General features: G+C 38.8%; 1 protein-coding gene across 1 annotated transcript; it reads right to left on the reverse strand.

Annotated features, from left to right (window-relative positions):
- Positions 1 to 15,390: 15,390 nt before the first annotated feature.
- LOC119246564 (40S ribosomal protein S27-like) lies at positions 15,391 to 15,932 on the reverse strand. The gene has a single exon (XM_037512921.2). It carries the CDS (start codon positions 15,899 to 15,901, stop codon positions 15,647 to 15,649), a length of 255 nt encoding a protein of 84 aa, XP_037368818.1. The 5' UTR covers positions 15,902 to 15,932; the 3' UTR covers positions 15,391 to 15,646.
- Between the last annotated feature and the right edge of the window lie 3,811 nt (positions 15,933 to 19,743).

The raw sequence follows: 19,743 nt of genomic DNA on the forward strand, positions 1-19,743 counted from the left end.
ACTTCATTCCAGCTTTGTATTGCTTTTTTTTTCAAAAATTATTCTTTGACTTTTTTTTTAAAGATTTATTTATACATGCACTGGGTACAGTCAGAAGCACGGGAGAGTGAGAGAATTTACCAGAGCCAGAGCGGGGAGCAGAGCAGGCAGAAGGACCGAAGGACACTGCTGAGGGGAGCAGCGGGCGGCAGGAGAGGTCTGCGCGCCATGTGGGACCCTCCTCTGGTGGCCGGGGAGCAGCTGGGGATCGAACCGGCGCTGCAGAGGCTGCGGGCAGCTTCGCAACCCAGTGCTCAACCGCTGCGCCATCGGGGAGGCACCTGTATTCCTTTTTTATGGCCGAACAGTATTCTATTGTACTAATAAGCATAATTTGCTTATTCATTCACCTATTGATATTTGGTCGCTTTCTACCATTTGGCTACTGGGTTAGATTTCTAAGAGTACAATCAATTATCAAAACTCCTGCATATCTCCTCCCCATTCCACATTATAAGCTTAATTTCACTAGAAAAAGGATTTGATTGCTTCATATAACTTGTGGCTCTTGACTCTATATTTTGAACCATTTTCTACTATTAGGAAGCTTTGGGGAGAATCTTTCTCATTCACCCAGGTTTCACAACAAAAATGTAATCAGTCTCTTCAGCACAAACTGCTTCTTTGCTTCCTCTGCCTTCCCATTAACCCATTCTTTCCCAAATAAAGTTGCTTTTAATCTCTTATTTTGCTTTCCTGCTCTTTTTCAATCTGTTTGACACCCATACATTTGATTCTCTGTGAGCCATCTGACAGATGAAAAATTACTTTCTTTCTAATCTACAGCATTCCCTAAAAACAGTTTGATATTATAAAATTCTGCTATACCTAAGCATGAATTTTAAAGAACACATATAAATAAAATTTAATATGAACCATATTCCAGATTTTCCTTCTTATCCATCACATTGACTAATTTTATATCTAGTTTTTGACTTGGTGGGAAAAAGGTATAATTTCCTGTAAACTAAGTCCTACAGATGTTATTTCTGTGACATAACAAAATGCTATGTTATCAATCTAGGTAAGCTATTCATATCTCCTTAAGAAGAGTCACAAGGATTGCGAACGTGGTGATGAATACAGATGTGTAGGATGATGTCCCAAGGTCCCCCTCAAATCACATTCTGTCAGCAGTAAGTTTCTCTGAAATTCAAAAGGCCATACCGGTAGCCGGTATAATAACTCTGCCCTACATACTTCTACTAAAAGCAAAATTATTTTTGATGTTTCTCAGTCATGAGTTGCACTAAATTTTGTCCTTAGGATATTAAAACTGGGAAAGGCAGTCTGACCACATACTTGCAAACCTGGGCATGAACTTTTGGAGAGGGGTAGAAAATTTGGTTTTATTGTTTCATACAAAATGTCAACATAGTTATTATGGAAAAAATAGAATATGTCTTAAGAGTGCTGTATACTTAGTTGATAGTATGTTATTTTATTTTTAAAGTTAGCATAGAGTAAAATTGACTTTTGGGTATACAATTGCATGAATTATAGTGTAACATTTTAATTTTAAATTATATATATAAAGTGCAGGCACTGTAATCTTTTTAGGATTTAGTGCCTCCTATAATGGCTTGCTCTAGCCCTGTACCTCAGAAATTTATAAGTCAAAAATATATACAGAAGTTTGAAGAAACTCAATATATATTACTACCATCCTTTATCTTACTTTAAAAATGTTTAAAAAGAGTTACAAAGCAAGCATTTAATTGTGAACCTCCTTTTCCCTTCTTGTATGGCATGGTAACTTATGATAATGAACATATTACATTATCAATCAAAAAAGAGAGAATTTCCATAGTTTTCGTGAGTAACTGACTCTGAAATATGAAAGATTTCCTATATGCCTTTAAACTGAGAAAACTTTTAAAAGATTTTTTCCTTAAATCTTGGAAAAAAAAACAAATCCATAATTTTGGTTATTCATTGATATCTCAGAGTAGGGTTTATCTTTGAAACTTGATATCTTAATTACATATCACTTTATTCTTCAATTGTCATTTTGGTGTGGCTCTTTGCATATAGGGCTAAATTAATCTTATTTTCAGCATCATTTAATGTAGCACTTGAAATTAATGCTTATCAGCTTCCCATATTCTACATACACTAGAGTAAGTTTGTATTGAACAAAAGATACTTATCCGAAGGTGGAATTTTTATCTGTGCCTCCTACTTTAGAAAATAAAATTACATTTAATTTCATAAATCCTTATAGCCTATTATGTACAAGACTTGTTGAGCTCTGAGACAGATTCTTAGAGGAATAAAATGATTTGTTCTTAATCTTCAATACATTATATCTTATCATGTATCTCACTTATCATATTTGTTGGGTCATATGGTTTCCTCACCACTCATGGCAGGAAATGTGCCTTATTTCACTTAGTATATTAATGATAAAATTATTTGTTGAACTATGTTTTGGGCTAACCCAGATTTTGGTCTCTCACACTGGAAAGAGACACTTGTGGAACTTGACTTCAATTCTAAAGCCCTCAGCAGCTCCATCTGGCATCAAAATTCCCTGCTACTATATTTCTACTATAAGTTTTAGCCATGAAATCTTCTGAACAAATTTTTGAAACTGTTTACTTATTTTCATTTCCTCTTTGATGTGAGGTTGTACTTGACTGAGTTGTTTACTAGAAGAGGTATGTTAGGTACATGAACAAAATGATAGTACACAGTAGTGAAGAGTAGGAACAAAAGCGTTAAGACAGAAAAACACAGGGCATAATCAGTGAAAGGAATAGTCCAATTTGACTAACGTAGAATGTGAGATGCTAGAATGGAGTAGCATAAGATAATGCAGAGAACATGATTTCAGTTTGGTACACAGTGGGGCTATTAATGGTGCCCCATCCATCCTTGACTGAGCTTTTGAGCTTGACTGATACAGATAAAATCTTTGCTCCAAGCCCCCGATGGCATCCAGAACCTGCCAACTTTCTCTCCAAGGTGCTCCAGAGTAAGTGCATGGACTAGCGCATCCATAACACCCACTCCATGAACAGTATGAGGGTGTCCTACTGAGTGAGTGGCCCAAGCCATTTTAAGAGTATGTAATTTGCTCTTCTGGCTCTAGGTGCTTGGGGAGTCATGGGCTTCAGTGGAGACATGGCCAAGTCCAAGAACCATACCACACACAATCAGTCCTGAAGATGGCAAAAATATGACATCAAGAAACCCTGAACAGAAATATATAAATCCTTTAAGGGGGTGCACCCCAAATTCCTGAGTGTATACTTTGCCAAAGAAGCACAATGAGGCCTGGAAGATGCAAGCCAACAATTGCAAGGCCATGAGTGCACATGCTGAGGCTACCAAGGCTCCTGTAACGTCCAAGGAGGTCAAGACTAGCAACCCAAAGGGCAGAAGCTGCACATTGGGAGTTCAGTGGTAGAATGCTCGCCTGCCGAAGGGCAGAAGTCACGAACTCAGTGGACTTGTCTACATCCCTCAGCCCAAGCTTGGGAAATGGGCATGTGCCCTCATCACCAAGGGGTGCAGGCTCTCTCAGGCAAAGAGCAATGTTCAAACCCAGGCCCCGGATGTGGCTGCAGTGTAGGTTCCCAAAGGTGCTCAGGCCCTCACAAAGGCCTCAGAATAAAGAACTCTCTCTGGCCCTGTGGGGACAGAACTGGTGTGACCCCTGGGCTGCTGTCTGCAGGGCACTGCTGTTTTCTTGTGCTATTTGTACAAATAATCTTGAAGCCGAGTGTGTAATTATATTGCAGCAAGTGGGGATAATGAATTGGGACTTGAGTCTATTTAAATAGATCACGAATCTCCATGGGTCTAATTTTCCAAAAGAATGATTATCACTAGTCTGGGATTCTTCTGAACAAAAGATACATTTTTTTTTTATTCAGCTCAATTTTATGTTAATTTTAACTACAATTAAGAATCCTTTTCCATATTCTGTAAACTAACAGTATAAATTAAGAATGCAGTTTAATGACTATTGTGCAAAACCTCAGGTTGTATGTTTTCATTCTTTTTTTTTCTTTTTTAGATTTTTAGTTTACTAAGGTAATATCGGTTTACAACACTGATTTTTTCAGGGGTCATAGGCTCAAACCTCTACAAATGTATGTTTTTGCACCATGCCCACCAGCAAGGCCCCCCAAATCCTCCACTATTCTCTATTGGGTACCCTCCCTTTCCTACTACCACCCCGCCACCCTTTCCACATGTCAAGGGTTTGTTATTGGTTTGGTCTCGTCTAACTCTTTGTTTCTTTATATTCCACATTTGATTGAAATCTTTCAGCCTTTGTCTCTCTCTTTCTGGCTTATTTCACTTAGCATAATCCCCTCCCGTTCCATCTATGTAGTCGCAAATGGCAAGAGCTTGTTTTGAAAAAAGATATTTAAATCTTTCTCTAGTTTTGCCAAAATAAGGGTGTTTGGATATTCTGATACCAATAATAGGCATTATACCAACACTATGTCTTCCTACTAAAGAGGAACCAAGTTTAAATGACCATATGTTGGATAAAATTGAACAGTGAGTGAAATTGTAGAATTTAGTGAATTGACTTTTTCAGCGGTTGTTAGATTTCTGATTTTCATATGTTGAGCTGTTTGAGATATTTTAAGTTTAAGATATTTTAAGATGTTTAAGATATTTTAAGATATTTAGCATCATCTGGAAGCAAAATTTCTACAAAAGCTGATTTCATCTGAATGTCTAGTTCAATTCATTTACTCATTCAAGAAAGATTAACTGAGTACCTACATTATTCCAGGCTCTGTTCTAAACTGCAGGAGTAAGGAATGAACAAAAGTTAGCAAGTCTCTGTCCTCATGGAGCTAGCAATCTAGTGAGAGATAATAAATTAATCAATAAATGGATACTGTGTCATCATATGGTAAAAATTATTAAAAGGAAAGTTAAAGTAGGATAAGGGGGTCAAGACTGAATGGGGGCAACCCTGTGTCAGGTAGCCCGAGGCAGTCACTCTTTGGTAGTGATGTCTGAGTAGAGGCATTAATGCAGTGAGAGAGGAGATCATGTAAAGGACCAAGGAAAGAGTGTTGTATGCCACAAAAGCAGTAAATCTGGTGGCTCTGAAATGAAAATTAGCTTGGCATTTTCTAGAAATGGCAAGGACTAGAAATGGAGCAGGTTGTTCGAAGTCGTGAGACACAGAGCCAGATAGGTGGGCAGAATAAAAGCACATAGGGCCACGTTGGCACATGATTAGGATTTCGGATTTGATTCTAAAAGTGACTGGATGTATTGAAAATGTGAGCCAGGGGTTAACATGACCTGATTTGCAATCTAAAAGTCCTCTGCTTGTTCTTTGATTATTGGTTAAAATTGATCCTGAGTTCCGATGATGGGCTGACAAATTTTTTTACTTTGGGCAAAGTGCAGTTGACGTTATGTGTACACCTCAGGGGAATTCAGCTGTCTTCCAGATGTGTGCCTTTAGTGTTTCAGTTTTCATTCCTCCTATTTGATGGACATGTCTACCAAGGTCTGCCATCAGTGGAGCTAAAAGTAGCCCACTCTGCCATGAGTGGAGCTAAAAGTAGCCCACTCAGTTTTAAGGACACATGCCCATTGTGCAAATCTAGTAGCCCCTGTCCCTGTGCCTGTGAGTAGGACAGATATGTCACTGCACAGCTGTTAACCTAGTGCTATTTCATTGCTTAGGCCTTTCAAACTAATTACTGAACCAATGGTGGGGTTCTTGATCCACTGAGAATTGTCCTTGGCTCTGCTTTAAAACATGTGAGTCTATGGTAAAAAAAAACCAACTCTTTTTGTTCCCTCTGAAAGGATAAACATATACCTGGATAAGCTTGTAACAAAATTTGGACATTACCTCAAGTCACCACATTATTCTAGAATTGTTTTCATTGTGTGTTTCTTTTTTTTTTTTACCTCTTTCTCAGACAAAAACTGAGAAGTGAAGCTCTTTACCGACAAAATAGCAGGACCAGACTTAGAATCTAGTAAGCGTTATCTGTATAAAGCTTGAAACTATGTCATTATATGGTGCTTTGTTGTTAAGTTGTACTAATTTGCCATTTTAAATTTCCCTTTCCACAGTGTGTAGACTATAAAATTTGTTGGCATTTATTTAGATTCCATTTTTAAAAAGGAGATCCCCCCAACCACTTTTATTTGAAAATATATTTTAATACCTGCAACTTATTGGGAAAAATATGGAGAATGCTTTATTCTTTTAGGCATGATAAAACTAAATAACCAAGACTAACATTAGCTTGAACTTTACCTTGGAATATGTCCATGGAGAACAAAGAAAGCCACACTAATCTTTTTTTTTAATGTTTTAACTTTTTATTATGATGTTCTTTGACATACAGCATTTATTTTGGGTATGTATACATCTCATTTTCCTTTATAAACTATAAAACACTGTTAAAAGAAATAGAAAAAGACACAAAGAAATGGAAAGACATCCCCTGCTCATGGATTGGAAGAATAAACATTATTAAAATGGCCATCCTACCAAAAGCAATATACAGATTCAATGCTTATTCCAATAAAAATTTCAATGTCAGGCCTCCCCGGTGGCACAGCAGTTAAGCGCTGGGTTGCGAAGTTGCCCGCAGCCTCTGCAGCACCAGTTCAATCCCCAGCTGCTCCCCGGCCACTGGAGGAGGGTCCCACATGGTGCGTGGACCTCTCCTGCCACCCGCTGCTCCCTTCAGCAGTGTACCTCAGTCCTTCTGCCTGCTCTGCTCCCTCCTCTGGCTCTGGTGAATTCTCTCACCCTCTCACGCTTCTGACTGTACCCAGTGCTTGTATAAATAAATAAATCAATCTTTAAAAAAAAAAATGACTGAAGACCTCCAATAGCTTTAAAAAAAATTTAAATGTCATTCTTCAAAGAAATAGAACAATTATTGATGAAATTCATATGGAATCACCAAAATCCCTGAATAGCCAAAGCTTTCCTGAAAAAAAAGAAGGGAATGGCGGCATCACACTCCCAGACTTCAAACTATACTACAAAGCCATAATCATCAAAACTGCATGGTATTGGAACAAGACCAGACATACAGACCAATGGAATCGAATAGAAAATCCAGAAATAAACCCACAAATTTATGGTCAACTAATCTTTGACAAAGGAGCAAAGAATATGCATTGGAGCACACTAATCTTTTTGACTTTCTCTCCTCTAGCTTCTTCTATCAAAGCTCCTTTGACACAAGTAAGTTATAACTTTTAAATTGCTTCTTGTAGCTTGGATATATCTTGAAGTTTTGCATACTCAGAATGGAGATTTTCCCCCATTCCTGATTCCTGTCTTCTCTCTGTTTTCCCAGTTATTTCGGTCTCTATTTGCTTCATTCGGATTCCTTATCTTTCAAACCTCATTTTTTCGGAAGATGACCTAGGGGTTGAATTAGATGGATTGTCATTTCTGATTTGGAAGAAATGTTCATGATATTCAACAGTACTGCAACTCATTTTCTGTATTTTAAGAAATATCTAAATGCATCCTCAAAGTCTTCAAAATCATACAAAGAATTTTGGACTGCTAATGTGGGTCACCATACCGTTTCAGAGCAAAACTGTTAAGAGATTGACTCTTCCCCTACCCCACGTTGACTTTGGCTATGCTAAGGTTTGTTTGATTAAAATAATGAAATAAAGACAGCTATCTGCAGATTAGCTTTACATGCCATTCTAATAATGCCAAGTTTGCAGTCATTTCAAATGCAAAATTTGCCAAACCTTTCAATGTAGGTGACCACATAGCCAAATTCTGTTATTTTGGAAAGGAATAAGCAAAGACAAAATGCACAAACAGGACTCTCTCCCTCTGCTCAAATATTTTCTCTTAGGCAATGTATAGATGGAGTTAATATAATCATATTTTAAAATAACTATCCCATGGATAGGTTTTATTGATAACTATCCCATGGATAGGTTTTATTTTTGATTTTATATTGTTTTTGATATTAGGTAGCAAGTGGGTTGTTGGAGTTAAAGTAGGGATTGGTACAATTTTCTTGTAATGGTCCAGATAGTAAATGTTTGAGTTTTTAAGGGTTACATGGCCTCTGTTACAGGTACTTGATACTGCTTGTAGTTCAAAAGCAACCATAACAACACAGCTGAATTGGCATCACTGTGTTCCAATAAAGCATTATTTACAAAAACATAGCAGCCCAATTTGCCACATATATCATAATTTCTTGACCCTTAGATTATAGCACTTAATTGAGGAGAGCATAGGTTTCTTGGTGTAATTCATCCTTTTTTGGATGTACGGGAGCACTCTGGGAACTTCTGTCCCGCATTGGTGCCCTCCAGTCCTCTTCGCTGACTCGGGACTGACGTGGACCCCAGAAGCAGCCCGCTGAGCCAGCCTGGCCAGCAGCCACGTAAATTCTTTTTGTTCTTAGTGGAATTATTTCAACACAGCTAAAGGACATCATAAAGGGCCTCCCCGGTGGCCCAGCGGTTGAGCGCTGGGTTGCGAAGCTGCTCGCAGCCTCTGCAGTGCCAGTTCGATCCCCGGCTGCTCCCCGGCCACAGGAGGAGGGTCCCACATGGCGCGCAGACCTCTCCTGCCACCCGCTGCTCCCCTCAGCAGTGTACTTCGGTCCTTCTGCCTGCTCTGCTCCCCGCTCTGACTCTGGTGAATTCTCTCACCCTCCCACGCTTCTGACTGTACCCAGTGCTTGTATAAATAAATAAATAAATAAATAAATCTTTAAAAAAAAAATAAAGGACATCATAAAATTATTGGACAAATGAGAAAATGCCTTTGCCATCCACCTTAGTAGACTTCATTCTCTTAAGAGTCACGTCATCTGCTGCGGGCTTGAGCTGATGCTCTACTCTGGCTAGCATGGCAGACACTGCTGATATTTGTCCTTCATTGATCTGATTCTCAAAATTCTCTTAGAAATAGCAGGACCTGGCATTTTAATACATGAGAACTTCTAGATGTCTTCTTATGATGAATTTCATAAAGCAACTGGTGACCTTAAAAAGGAGTTTTATAGGAACTATTTTAAAATAGAAAAAGTAGAATTTATTTCAATGTTTATCATTCCAGTCTCTAATTCTCCACTTGGCTAAGCCTCATTTTACATTGTTTTGCTCTTTTCAAAGCCTTTTATAGAACTCATCTAGTTTTGTAACATGTATTGAGAGATGTTTGTTTATTACTTTTTATCATAATAACCATGTATAGCCATTCTACTTTTCCATGGAGGCCTACAAGGGGAATATCCTTGAATGAGCACTTTCACATATGTTTTCTTATTTTAATATAATTGAATTACTTTCACAGATGAATCACAGGGAAGATAAAGTTACTTGTCCAAGGTCACCCGACTAGTTAAGAGTGCCGCCAAACTTCAAAAACAGGTCTGTATGATTCCAAGGGATGTTCTTTTTCCACTACATCACAATGCCCACAGGAAGCTACTTGCAGTTCTTGGCGAGCTTTATTTATTTTTTTTAACCTAAGCTGTTTTCAAGTAAATCACAGAAGAACTGAGTAGCATTATACTAGATTCTTTTCATATATTTTGCAAGTCCATATTTTGAAAAGTAGATATGGTTGATGCATTTGTTTAAACAACCCTGGTTCTATGGCTAGAATATTTCCAAATAAGGGTGACTTCCAAAAATTGCTTTCTTGGCAATCTTTATACATTCTTGCTGAATGCAAGTACATTTCCCATTTTCCTTGTATTCCAAAGAATCATATGCTAATAAATATTTTGAAAGGTGGGTTTAGTGATGTTCTGTTTAGATTTGAAATGCATAGGCTTCCTGTCAACATGACTTCAAATTGTGGTAGAGCCAGGAGATAGTAAGTTGAAATGAAACTGACTTATGAAACTGACTTTTGTTTGGGTATAGCTTTGTGTGGCCCCAAATATGGAATTGTATTAGGGGTAAAACTTAATGCCAAAATCTTATAAACAGATAGTTAAGCCTTGTCATAGTATGATATAAATTCCCCATTGTCAGAATGTGTTCTTTTTTTCTTGAGCAGAGTAGAAAACATTATAGTGGACCATTGCATGATAAAAAGTATCGTTGGGAGAATCAACCATTGAAATTGTTATATCACATATGGCTTTCAGACTTTTATCACTGTTATGCAAAAATATAACTGTAAAATCTATATTTCAGGGCCTCCTTGGTGGCGCAGGGGTTAAAGTCTCAGCGCTATCAAACTATCACCAGCCACTGCACATGAGTTCCATGCCCTGCCTGGGAGCTAACCCACATGGCACAGCAGACCACTCCTGTCTTGCCCGCTGCTCCCCTCAGCAGTGTATTTCAGTAGATCTGCCTGTTCTGCTCCCCACTTTGTCTCTGGTGAATCCTTTCTCCACCACCCCCAGCCCACACCTCTGGCCTACACCCCAGTTCTTATATGCATAAATAAATAAAATAAATCTTTTTAAAAAAATCTATATTTCAGACATTTAGTCCCAATGGTGGGGTTCAATGATGGGGAATTTGATCAGAAAAATATATCCCCAGGTCTTCTTGGTGTCTTCTCAAGGTTGTCAACATCATTCTGGGATTTTCTGTTGCAAAGGCATTGGAGGGAGTTGGAGCGACTAACAGTGATTAGTGTACACACACACACACACAGTTATTAACTAGAAGTCTGTATAAATGACTGCTGAGATGTCCATTGCATTCTTTTGGTGTTTAGCTGTTTTCCCACTGCTCTCAGGGCACAGGAATCTGCCAACTCTTCATACAGTCCGGTCTGCCAAGGTTCACTTCACAGCCGCTTCTTGCTAAGGTCTTGATGCTTCCTGCTAGAACTGTATGAAAGGAAGTAAAAGGTTCTTGCTTTTCTTTAAGTGTCTGTTACATTTGGGGTCTAGACTATCAGGTTGGAAGAATCCATTTCTGGTGTGGGGAAAATATTTTCCCTTTCTGTATTTTGAAGTTCCTCTATGCCTGTGGAATTTCTAACTCTATCAGCTTAGACGTTTTGAGTAACCAAATTTACAAACTACTCTTGTTTTTTTGCTGAGGTGCCTTATTTCTTCCCCTCAATGCAACCAGAACAGAGTCAGCTCTCTGGCTGTACAGATCTAGATGGAGGGAAGGGAAAAGGGAGAACATACAGAGCAAAGATTAGTTGCAATCTGAAATATTATCTAGTCACCTTATTCCTTGGAAGCAGTAAATAGCTTTTCTGTGCAGTTCGCTCAAGTACATAATAAACTTTCATTTGGAGTACAGAAAGAACCACGATATGGTTACTTCATAAAAATCAGTGTGACCTTATAAAAGCCAAATCCTTAAAAGCCCTACAATGAAGCAGGGTCATGGTGCCCTTTCATGAAGAAAAGTTCTTTTGAGAGCTTCAATTTGTCTTTCTCATCATAGAACCGCTTTCTCAGCCCTCCTTCCTGCTCCTCCCAACTTCTGCTCCCTCCTTACAGTTCTGCTGCTCTATGGTACAAGCAGCTCTCCTGAGCTAGCTGTCTCATTGATGTTTGCAGTGTACCTGCAGTATCAATCATTTTCAGAATGATTTATGCTTTTCTAATTATCTTTGATACTAGTTACAGAGCAATTGATTGGGCCACAGCAAAATAAATAATTTTCAGACAGAACCAGCAAAATGATCAGACATGTTGTTTTGGGAAGAATGTAGCTCAGAAACTGAACTACAGTAAGAAAACAGATAACACAATAAAAAAATGAGCAGAAAATATAAGTAGGAACTCCTCCAAAGAAGACATAGAGAGGGCCAACAGACACATGAAAAAAAAATGCTCATCACTTATCATCAGAGAAATGCAAATCAAAACCACTATGAAATATCACCTCACCCCTGTGGGAAGTGACCAAATCAAAAAGTCCAGAAGCAGTAAGTGTCCACGAGAGTGTGGAGAGGAAGAACCTTGTGTACTGCTGGTGGGACTGTAGCAAACCAAGCCCCTATGGATATCAATATGGTAGTCTCAAGATATTAAAAGTAGATCTACCACATGATCCAGCAATCCCTGTCTTAGGTACCTACTGGAAGAGCACAAAAGCACTAATTCAAAGGGATATATGCCCTCCCGTGTTCATTTTAGCACTCTTTATTTATTTTTTTTTTTTTAAATATTAAATTTTATTTTTATATTCCCCCATACAATTGCAAACGCCCCATTCTGACCCCAATCCTTCCCTCCCGCCCCCACCCCCCAAAAAGTGTCTCTGGTTCATAGTTTTTTGTTGATTTTGATTTTCACTTTCTTATATTCATTTTCCTGGTCCCTTATTTAAGTTTTCTAGACTCCTGCTATGAGTGAGACCATCCGGTATTTTTCTTTTTCTTTTTGGCTTATTTCGCTGAGCATGATCCCTTCCAGTGCCATCCATGTTGCTGCAAACATTTTAGCACTCTTTAAAATAGTCAAGCTATAGGAACAACCACAGTACCCAAGGACAGATGGATGGATAAAGAAGATGTGGTATCTATACATGATGGAATATTAGTCACCTATAAGAAAGGAAAGATAAAATCTTGCCATTTGTGACATCATAGGTGGACTTGGAGGAGGTTGTGCTAGATGAAATAAGTCAGGAGGAGAGAGACAAATACAGGGTGGCTTCAGTCATATATAGAATATAAAGAAACAAAAGACTGAAACAGATAAAAAGAAATCAGTGAAATCTGACCGCAAAACTAAGGCTGCCAGAGAGAAGTTGGAGGATGGAAGCAAAGGGTGGAAAGGGTCCAGTGGACTAGGATAGATGATTGTTGGGGTTTTTGTGACAGGTGTGGTTGATAACATACAACCGTAGATGTGTGAACTTGTAGCCCTAAGCCATATACAGTGTTATAAACCAATGCTGCATCAGTAAACAATAAAAATAAAAGGTAGAATAAAATAAAATAGTCACACTTATTGATAGGACAGAAAGTGAATTGTTATCAAGGACTCTAGAACCTGACTGCCTGAATTCCTGAATTAGGTTCACCACTCATAAACTGTGAAACCTGAGCCTCATCACTTTTCCTCTCTGTGTTTCAGTTTCCCTATCTCTAAGATGGGCATCATAATAATAATACCTGCCTCATGAGCATGTTATGAAGCTTGAATGAATTATATACATGCAAGTACTTAGGCTAGTACTTGACTCATAGGAGGTGTATCATGTATTGTTCTTTCAGGGTCCTGGACCCTGTTGTAAGAGAGAGAGGGAGAGAAAGAGAGAGAGTGTGTGTTTGTGTGTGTGTGTGTGTGTGTGTGTGTGTGTGTGTGGTGTAGGTTTCCTCGTATTGTTAGAGGGAAAAGGATGTCCTAAGCTAATCCCATACAGGCTTTGTGGACACCACCCCCACTCCAGACCAAAGCAAATCAAGACATTGGGAAAGACAAATCCCATCACCACCAAAGGGAAGGTTGCTGGAACCTGAGGGTGGAGTTAAGCAGCCAGGTTTGGTATAAAACCAGACATGTGGGTCTTGGGGGGGCTTTTTGGCTTCACAGCTCTTGGCTCGTGGCCAGCTCGCAGAGTGCCATTGGGTTTCCCCATCGGCGGAACAGGTAGGATGCATTAAAGTCTTTATTTCCCTATTTTCTCCCTGAGTTGTACATTTCCCCATCTCCCCTTCCCTTGTAAATAAACCTTTTATTAACCTTTTGTGTGTGCCTGTAGTGGAGTATTAATAAGTCCCCTTTAAGCGTGCAGGTGAGGACCCACATCCAGGCAACCCATTTTATATCGGGGCTGCCCTATAACAATATCAATAGGGTATCTAGAGCTCAACTTGACACTACCTACTTAGAGATAACATCAGAATTCACAAAGGGCTCAGTCCTTTAAGACTGCCTCTACTTCAAATGCTAATCACAACTACTTCTGACAGACTGCCTGTAAATCAGACGTTCTCATCACTCCCTTTCCTAGGATTCAATTTATTTGCTAAAGCAGCTCACAAAAATCAGGAAAAATTGGTTAACTTTCTATATTGCCAATTTATTACAAAGGATATTAAAAGATGGGATCAGCAGTCAGATGAAGAGGTGTATAGGGAAGGGTATGGGTATGGGGAGAAGGTGTGAAGCTTCCATGCCATCTCCAAGAGCTCCTCTCTCCCAGCATTTCTAAATGTTCACCAACTGGGAAAATCTCCAAACCTACTTCTTTTGAGTTTTTAAGGAGGCTTCATTACATAGGTATGATGATCAAATCACTGACACATGAGGATTTATTCATTCTCCAGCCCTTCAAGTCTCCCCTGAGGGGTGGGGAGTAGGGGGTTGGGGGTTGCTCTGAAAGTTCCATCCTACTATAATCACATGATTGACTTCCCCTGGCAACCATTCCTTAGGTGCTTTCCAAAAGCTATCTTATTAACATAACAAAAGACACTTATCTTCCTCAACACAGGAAATTCCAAGGATATTTGGGAGCTCTGAGCCAGGAATCTTGGAGGAAGACCATTATATATATGTAATATATGTACTTGGTCATCTGAATGATCCTGAAAGACCAAACATATATGTTTCTTATAAATCATAGTATTACAGATGTTATGAAATTATCATTAATTTGGAGAAATATTCCAGTGACATATTCAGAGGAGGTAAATGTGTATTTGAAAATTAAGGAACATTAAAACAAAGCCCGTATTCACCTAGGAACAGGATAATCAGATATTCACTTGTCAAACATTCATGGAAACCATGGGCTCATTCATGGAAACTGTGAGCTCATTATAAAATTTTAATAGCAGTGGGTCTACGAGACAGCCTAGGTAAAAGAAATTTCAAACTGGCAGGATGAGTTGCCCCAAGACCTGTTTGAACAGGTGAACTGAATCATTGACTGGTGAGCCCTGTCCAAACAATTGGCCACCACACTGACCATGAGGTGTCATGCTAGACAAAAGGCAATGGATTCTGACTAATCATTAGCTCACAATTTCCTGCAGGGAGAAGGCCTAGAGCCTGCATGGGCAGTTGGAATGTAACCCATCTGCTCACGTCCAGGCATAACCCAATCCAAACAAGCTATGACACTGCTCTCCTCCTCCCTGTCTCATGGACTTACCCTTTAAGATCTGCCATATGACCCAGCAATTCCACTCTTATGTATCTTCCCAAAGAAAACAAAAAACTGTTCAAAATGAAACATGCACTCCTATGTTCATTGTAACACTATTTTTTTTTTTTTTGAGGCTCAAGAACTGGAGATAATTTATTACTTCGGTGATAGGATGTAGCATCTGCCCTGGATGTGTTACTAAGCAATCATCTTGTTATGTTCTGGCCAATGCATAGATCAGTGTGAAGATTCAGGTGTTTTCCAGAAGTTCATGGGTTCTTACCAGGTCTTCCTCTTTACCCTCTTTGCAATGTTGGCATCAACAGCTTTCATCTTTCTAGGTAAGGAGTCTTTATATTCAGCACCGTAGACTTTTGACTTGGAAACTGCCTTCATTTTATTTCACAAATTGCCCTCATCAAATGACTCTAGTAGTCCACTCCTTCTGGCTGCACCTGAACACTTGAGGTAGGAACTTCCTAGCAGTAAAACAAGACAATAAACAGGATGTATCCAAAACTTGTTTATTAGGATGGTTTCTCATTCATCTTGATTCAGGGTGCTTTTAGTGCTGCTTCCGTCTGAAGGAGCATCCTTCTGTAATCCTTACTTTTCCTCCTGTAGGCTGGCAGAGGACAGTGGAGCAGCCAACACACAATACTACCGTTTGTGCATGGCTAAAGACGGTGGTGATTTTATAGCATCCTGGGCATTTCACATCCATGAAATAGGAATTGGGGCTCTGCACCAGGCGCTTCTTCTTGTGTTTCCTCTTCTCCTCTTCTGGAGAGGGATGAAGGAGATCCTTTGTGAGAGGCATGTTCTCGTGGGGAGGTCGTCACCGCTGGAAAGGCCATTGTAACACTATTAACAATAGCCAAACTACGGAAACAATCTAAGTGTACAAATACAGATGAGTGGATTAGGAAGATGTAGTATATATACACAATGGAATACTACTCAGCCATCAAAAGATAAACCCTTGCCATTTGTGGCAACGTGGATGGAGCTGGAGGCGATTCTGCTAACCAATATAAATCACAAAGAGAAATGGTACATATATACCATGGAATATTACTCAGCATTCAAAAAAGATAAACACATGCAATTTGCAGCAACATGGATGGCGCTGGAAGGGATCATGCTCAGCGAAATAAGCCAGAAAGAAAAAGAAAAATACCGGATGGTCTCACTCATAGCAGGAATCTAGAAAACTTAAATAAGGGACCAGGAAAATGAATAACTATAAGAAAGTGAAAATCGAAATCAACAAAAAACTGTGAACCAGAGACACTCTTTGGGGGTGGGGGGCGGGAGGGGAGGGATTGGGGTCAGAATGGGGGTGTTGCAATTGTATGGGGAATATAAAATAAAATTTATTATTAAAAAATAAATAAATCACAAAGAGAAAGACAAATACTGGATGGTGTCAGTTATTTGTGGAATAAAGAGAAACCAAACAAAGGGTCAGATAAAGCCAAACTAGCAACAACCCTACAAATCTGACTGTGGAATGGAAGATATCAGAGAAAGGGGAGGGAGACAACAAGTGGAGAGGGAGCACAATGGACTATAGCAGTGGACTATGGGTGTTTTGGTGGTACAATGTGATGACAACTGGAAAGGGGAGATGCTATACTTCCAAAACATAAACAACATTGTTAAACATAATCACCTCAATTTAAAATAGATGAATGAATGAATGAATATCTTCTAACTCCCTTCACAAAACCAGGCTAATTCTCCTTTCTAGCACTGGTTCCTCTCTATTCCACGTACCTCTAAGAAAATCTCCTCTGGTTCCACTATACTTACTGGTCTCTGATGAATTCTTCCTCCTGAGGGCAGAGGACACAATCTTTTGGGTTGGGTCTATAATATCTAGAAGATGTAACATGACTCAGAGACTTCATTTTTAAAAATATGTGATTATAATGTGTTTGAAAATGCTTATTTTTAATAATGTGTGAAGAAGAGATTAAAATGAAAGAGGAGACAGAACACTGAAGCAAGTATTTGAAAACTAAACATTAAAGCAACAATAAAATATCACTCTCCTATTGTCAATGACTAAAATAAATTCTGTATTTTGAAATGCTGTTTCTAGTATTGTTGCTGGAGAGCTAATTTGAAAAAAAATTCCAGATTAATTATGTTTTTTAAAGTGTTGAAAATTTTTTTTTCTCTTTGACATCATAATTCCAGTCCTAGAAAGTTATCTTAAGAAAACAAACGTAATCAAAATCAGTATTTATCGATATAAATCCCATTATATATTTAACTTAGAAATTTGAAGCAACTGAAAAATTCAACATTTGAACGGTTAAATTAATGATAGAGCCATACAAAAACCTACTATGTAACCATTAAAATCATGCTTTAAGAAATGTTTAATGGCGGAGGAAGTGTTCATAATGTAGTACTAAGTGAATAAAGTAATAAAAAAATGCTCACTACATGAAGCAAAAAACAAGTTTCAGAACATTATGGACTCATTTATTCTTTTGAAATATTGAGAAATTTAGGCCTCCCTGGTGGCTCAAGTTGTTAAGGTGCAGCACTATGAAACTATCCACAGCCACGGCAGCACACAGCCAGGGAGCTGAGCCACATGGAGCAGCAGACCTCTCCTGACTCCCCAGCTGCTCCCCTCAGCAGTGTATTTCAGTCAATCTGCCTGTTCTGCTCCCCACTCTGGCTCTGGTAAATCCTCTCACCACCCCCACCCCCGCATCTCTGGCCTGTACCCCAGCTCTTGTATGCATAAATAAATAAAATAAATCTTAAAAAATAAAAAAATAAATAATAAATAAAATATAGAGAAATTTGGACAAGGCATATGTATCCTGACAACCACTGAAGGAAGTATGCAACACTCTTCTCCAGACTCTTAACAGCTTTCTTGCAGCAGGATGGAGAGAAGAGAGAACACTTTAATTTTTAATTGATACATGTGTTATTATTTGAACTATTTTTATTCAATCTAAAGATATTAAAAATTAAAAAAATTCATATTAGTTGATTAAAGGATTGTTGTCTTTAAGGCTCCAAACTTCTCTTTTTGAGACTGGACCTTTTCCTTCTTTTGGGTAGAGTGGCACATTTGCAGGATATAATAAAGTATGAGATGTTCCCCTTTATAGTTTCAGAAATGTGCTATTGAATAATTGAGTTGATAAAGTGCATGAATATTGGTAAGGAAAGGATTGGAGATCCTAGTAGAGTAGGAGGAGTGGTAGCAGAGGAAAATATGAACTCCATTCAATAAGGCAGATTTAAAAACGTTAGACAATGTAGGGGAACCAAGTAAGGGATTAGGGAAAAAAATAATAACAATAAATTTAAAAAAACTAAAATTAACAGACAACTATGAATCAGAGACATTCTGCAGGGGAGGGCGAGGGAGAGGGATCAAACCAGGGGAGGAAAGGGCCTCCCTAGTGGTGCAAGGGGTTAAGTCTTAAGCACTATGAATTAATCTGCAGCCACTGCAGCACAAGTTCTATCCCAGGCCAGGGAGCTGAGCCACATGGCGCGGCAGAACTCTCCGTCTCGCCCGCTGCTCCCCTCAGCAGTGTATTTCAGTAGATCTGCCTGTTCTGCTCCCCACTCTGGTGAATCCTCTCACCCCCCATACCTCTGGCCTACACCCCAGCCCTTGTATGCATAAATAAATAAAATAAATCTTTAAAAAAAATAAACCAACAGGGACGGGAAGAGCACAAGGGACTATGGTGATGGTGAACGGGTGAATTGGTGGTAGGAATTCTATGGGGACTGCTCCTGATTGGAGAAAGCAAACATTGTACAAAAATGAACAATGATGTAAGGTATGCATATAAATAAATAAATAATTTCAGTATATAAAAATAAACCAGTAAGACAAGCCTTTAGGAAGCAACAGTCAGATCCTTTCAGTTGCTGGTCTATGATGTCATGGAATATTTGCCTTAGGTCTTATTGTGATTCTGCAACCTCTTTACAGCCTGGGGGATAGTGACAGATGACATCCTCCAGCAAATGCACAAGGTCTCTGTTCTCTTTCTGCAACCAGAAGGTCCGTGATTACCCTGCAGAGACAACTGTAGCCCTAGTGTATGTGGCATGGAAAAGGCTCATGACAGAGGGGATGGAACCATAGTTCCAAAATGAATTCTTTCTACTCCTCTGGTTTAAATATGCCTAAGATGTTGAAGAAAGCAAAATGTTTTATGCATAAAAGCTACTGTTGGGGCAGTTCTAGAAAAAAAGAATGTTTCAACAAAGAACATTGAACTTTTTAGCAAATTTGCTGAACCAGCTTTTTTTTTTTTTTGACTCTTGTAAGGCAACAGAGTGAAACAAGTAGCTTCTTTTTCCAAGACTACACATTCTTTGGCAGTTCTATTCACACTTTTGATTTATATGGTATGTTTAATTAAAAGTATGACGAATTCCATCTCAAATTCTCTCCTACATTTTGATTCCCTCATATCTAGGTTTCAAGGATTTCTTCACCTGCTTCTTCTAACCTAGAGAAATTCTAAAAAAAAAACAAAACAAAACCGGCTCCCTTCCCTTTTCTTTAATGCTAGTCCATAGTGTGAAAGTGAGAAACTCTATTACTTGTTTCAGTGTCTCCTTTCTTCGGCCACCTCAGGATGAGATGTGGAAAGGAATAAA

This window comes from Talpa occidentalis, unplaced genomic scaffold (assembly GCF_014898055.3).
Source record: "Talpa occidentalis isolate TD23 unplaced genomic scaffold, MPIMG_talOcc4v2.1 talOcc4.15, whole genome shotgun sequence".
Lineage (NCBI taxonomy): Eukaryota > Metazoa > Chordata > Mammalia > Eulipotyphla > Talpidae > Talpa > Talpa occidentalis.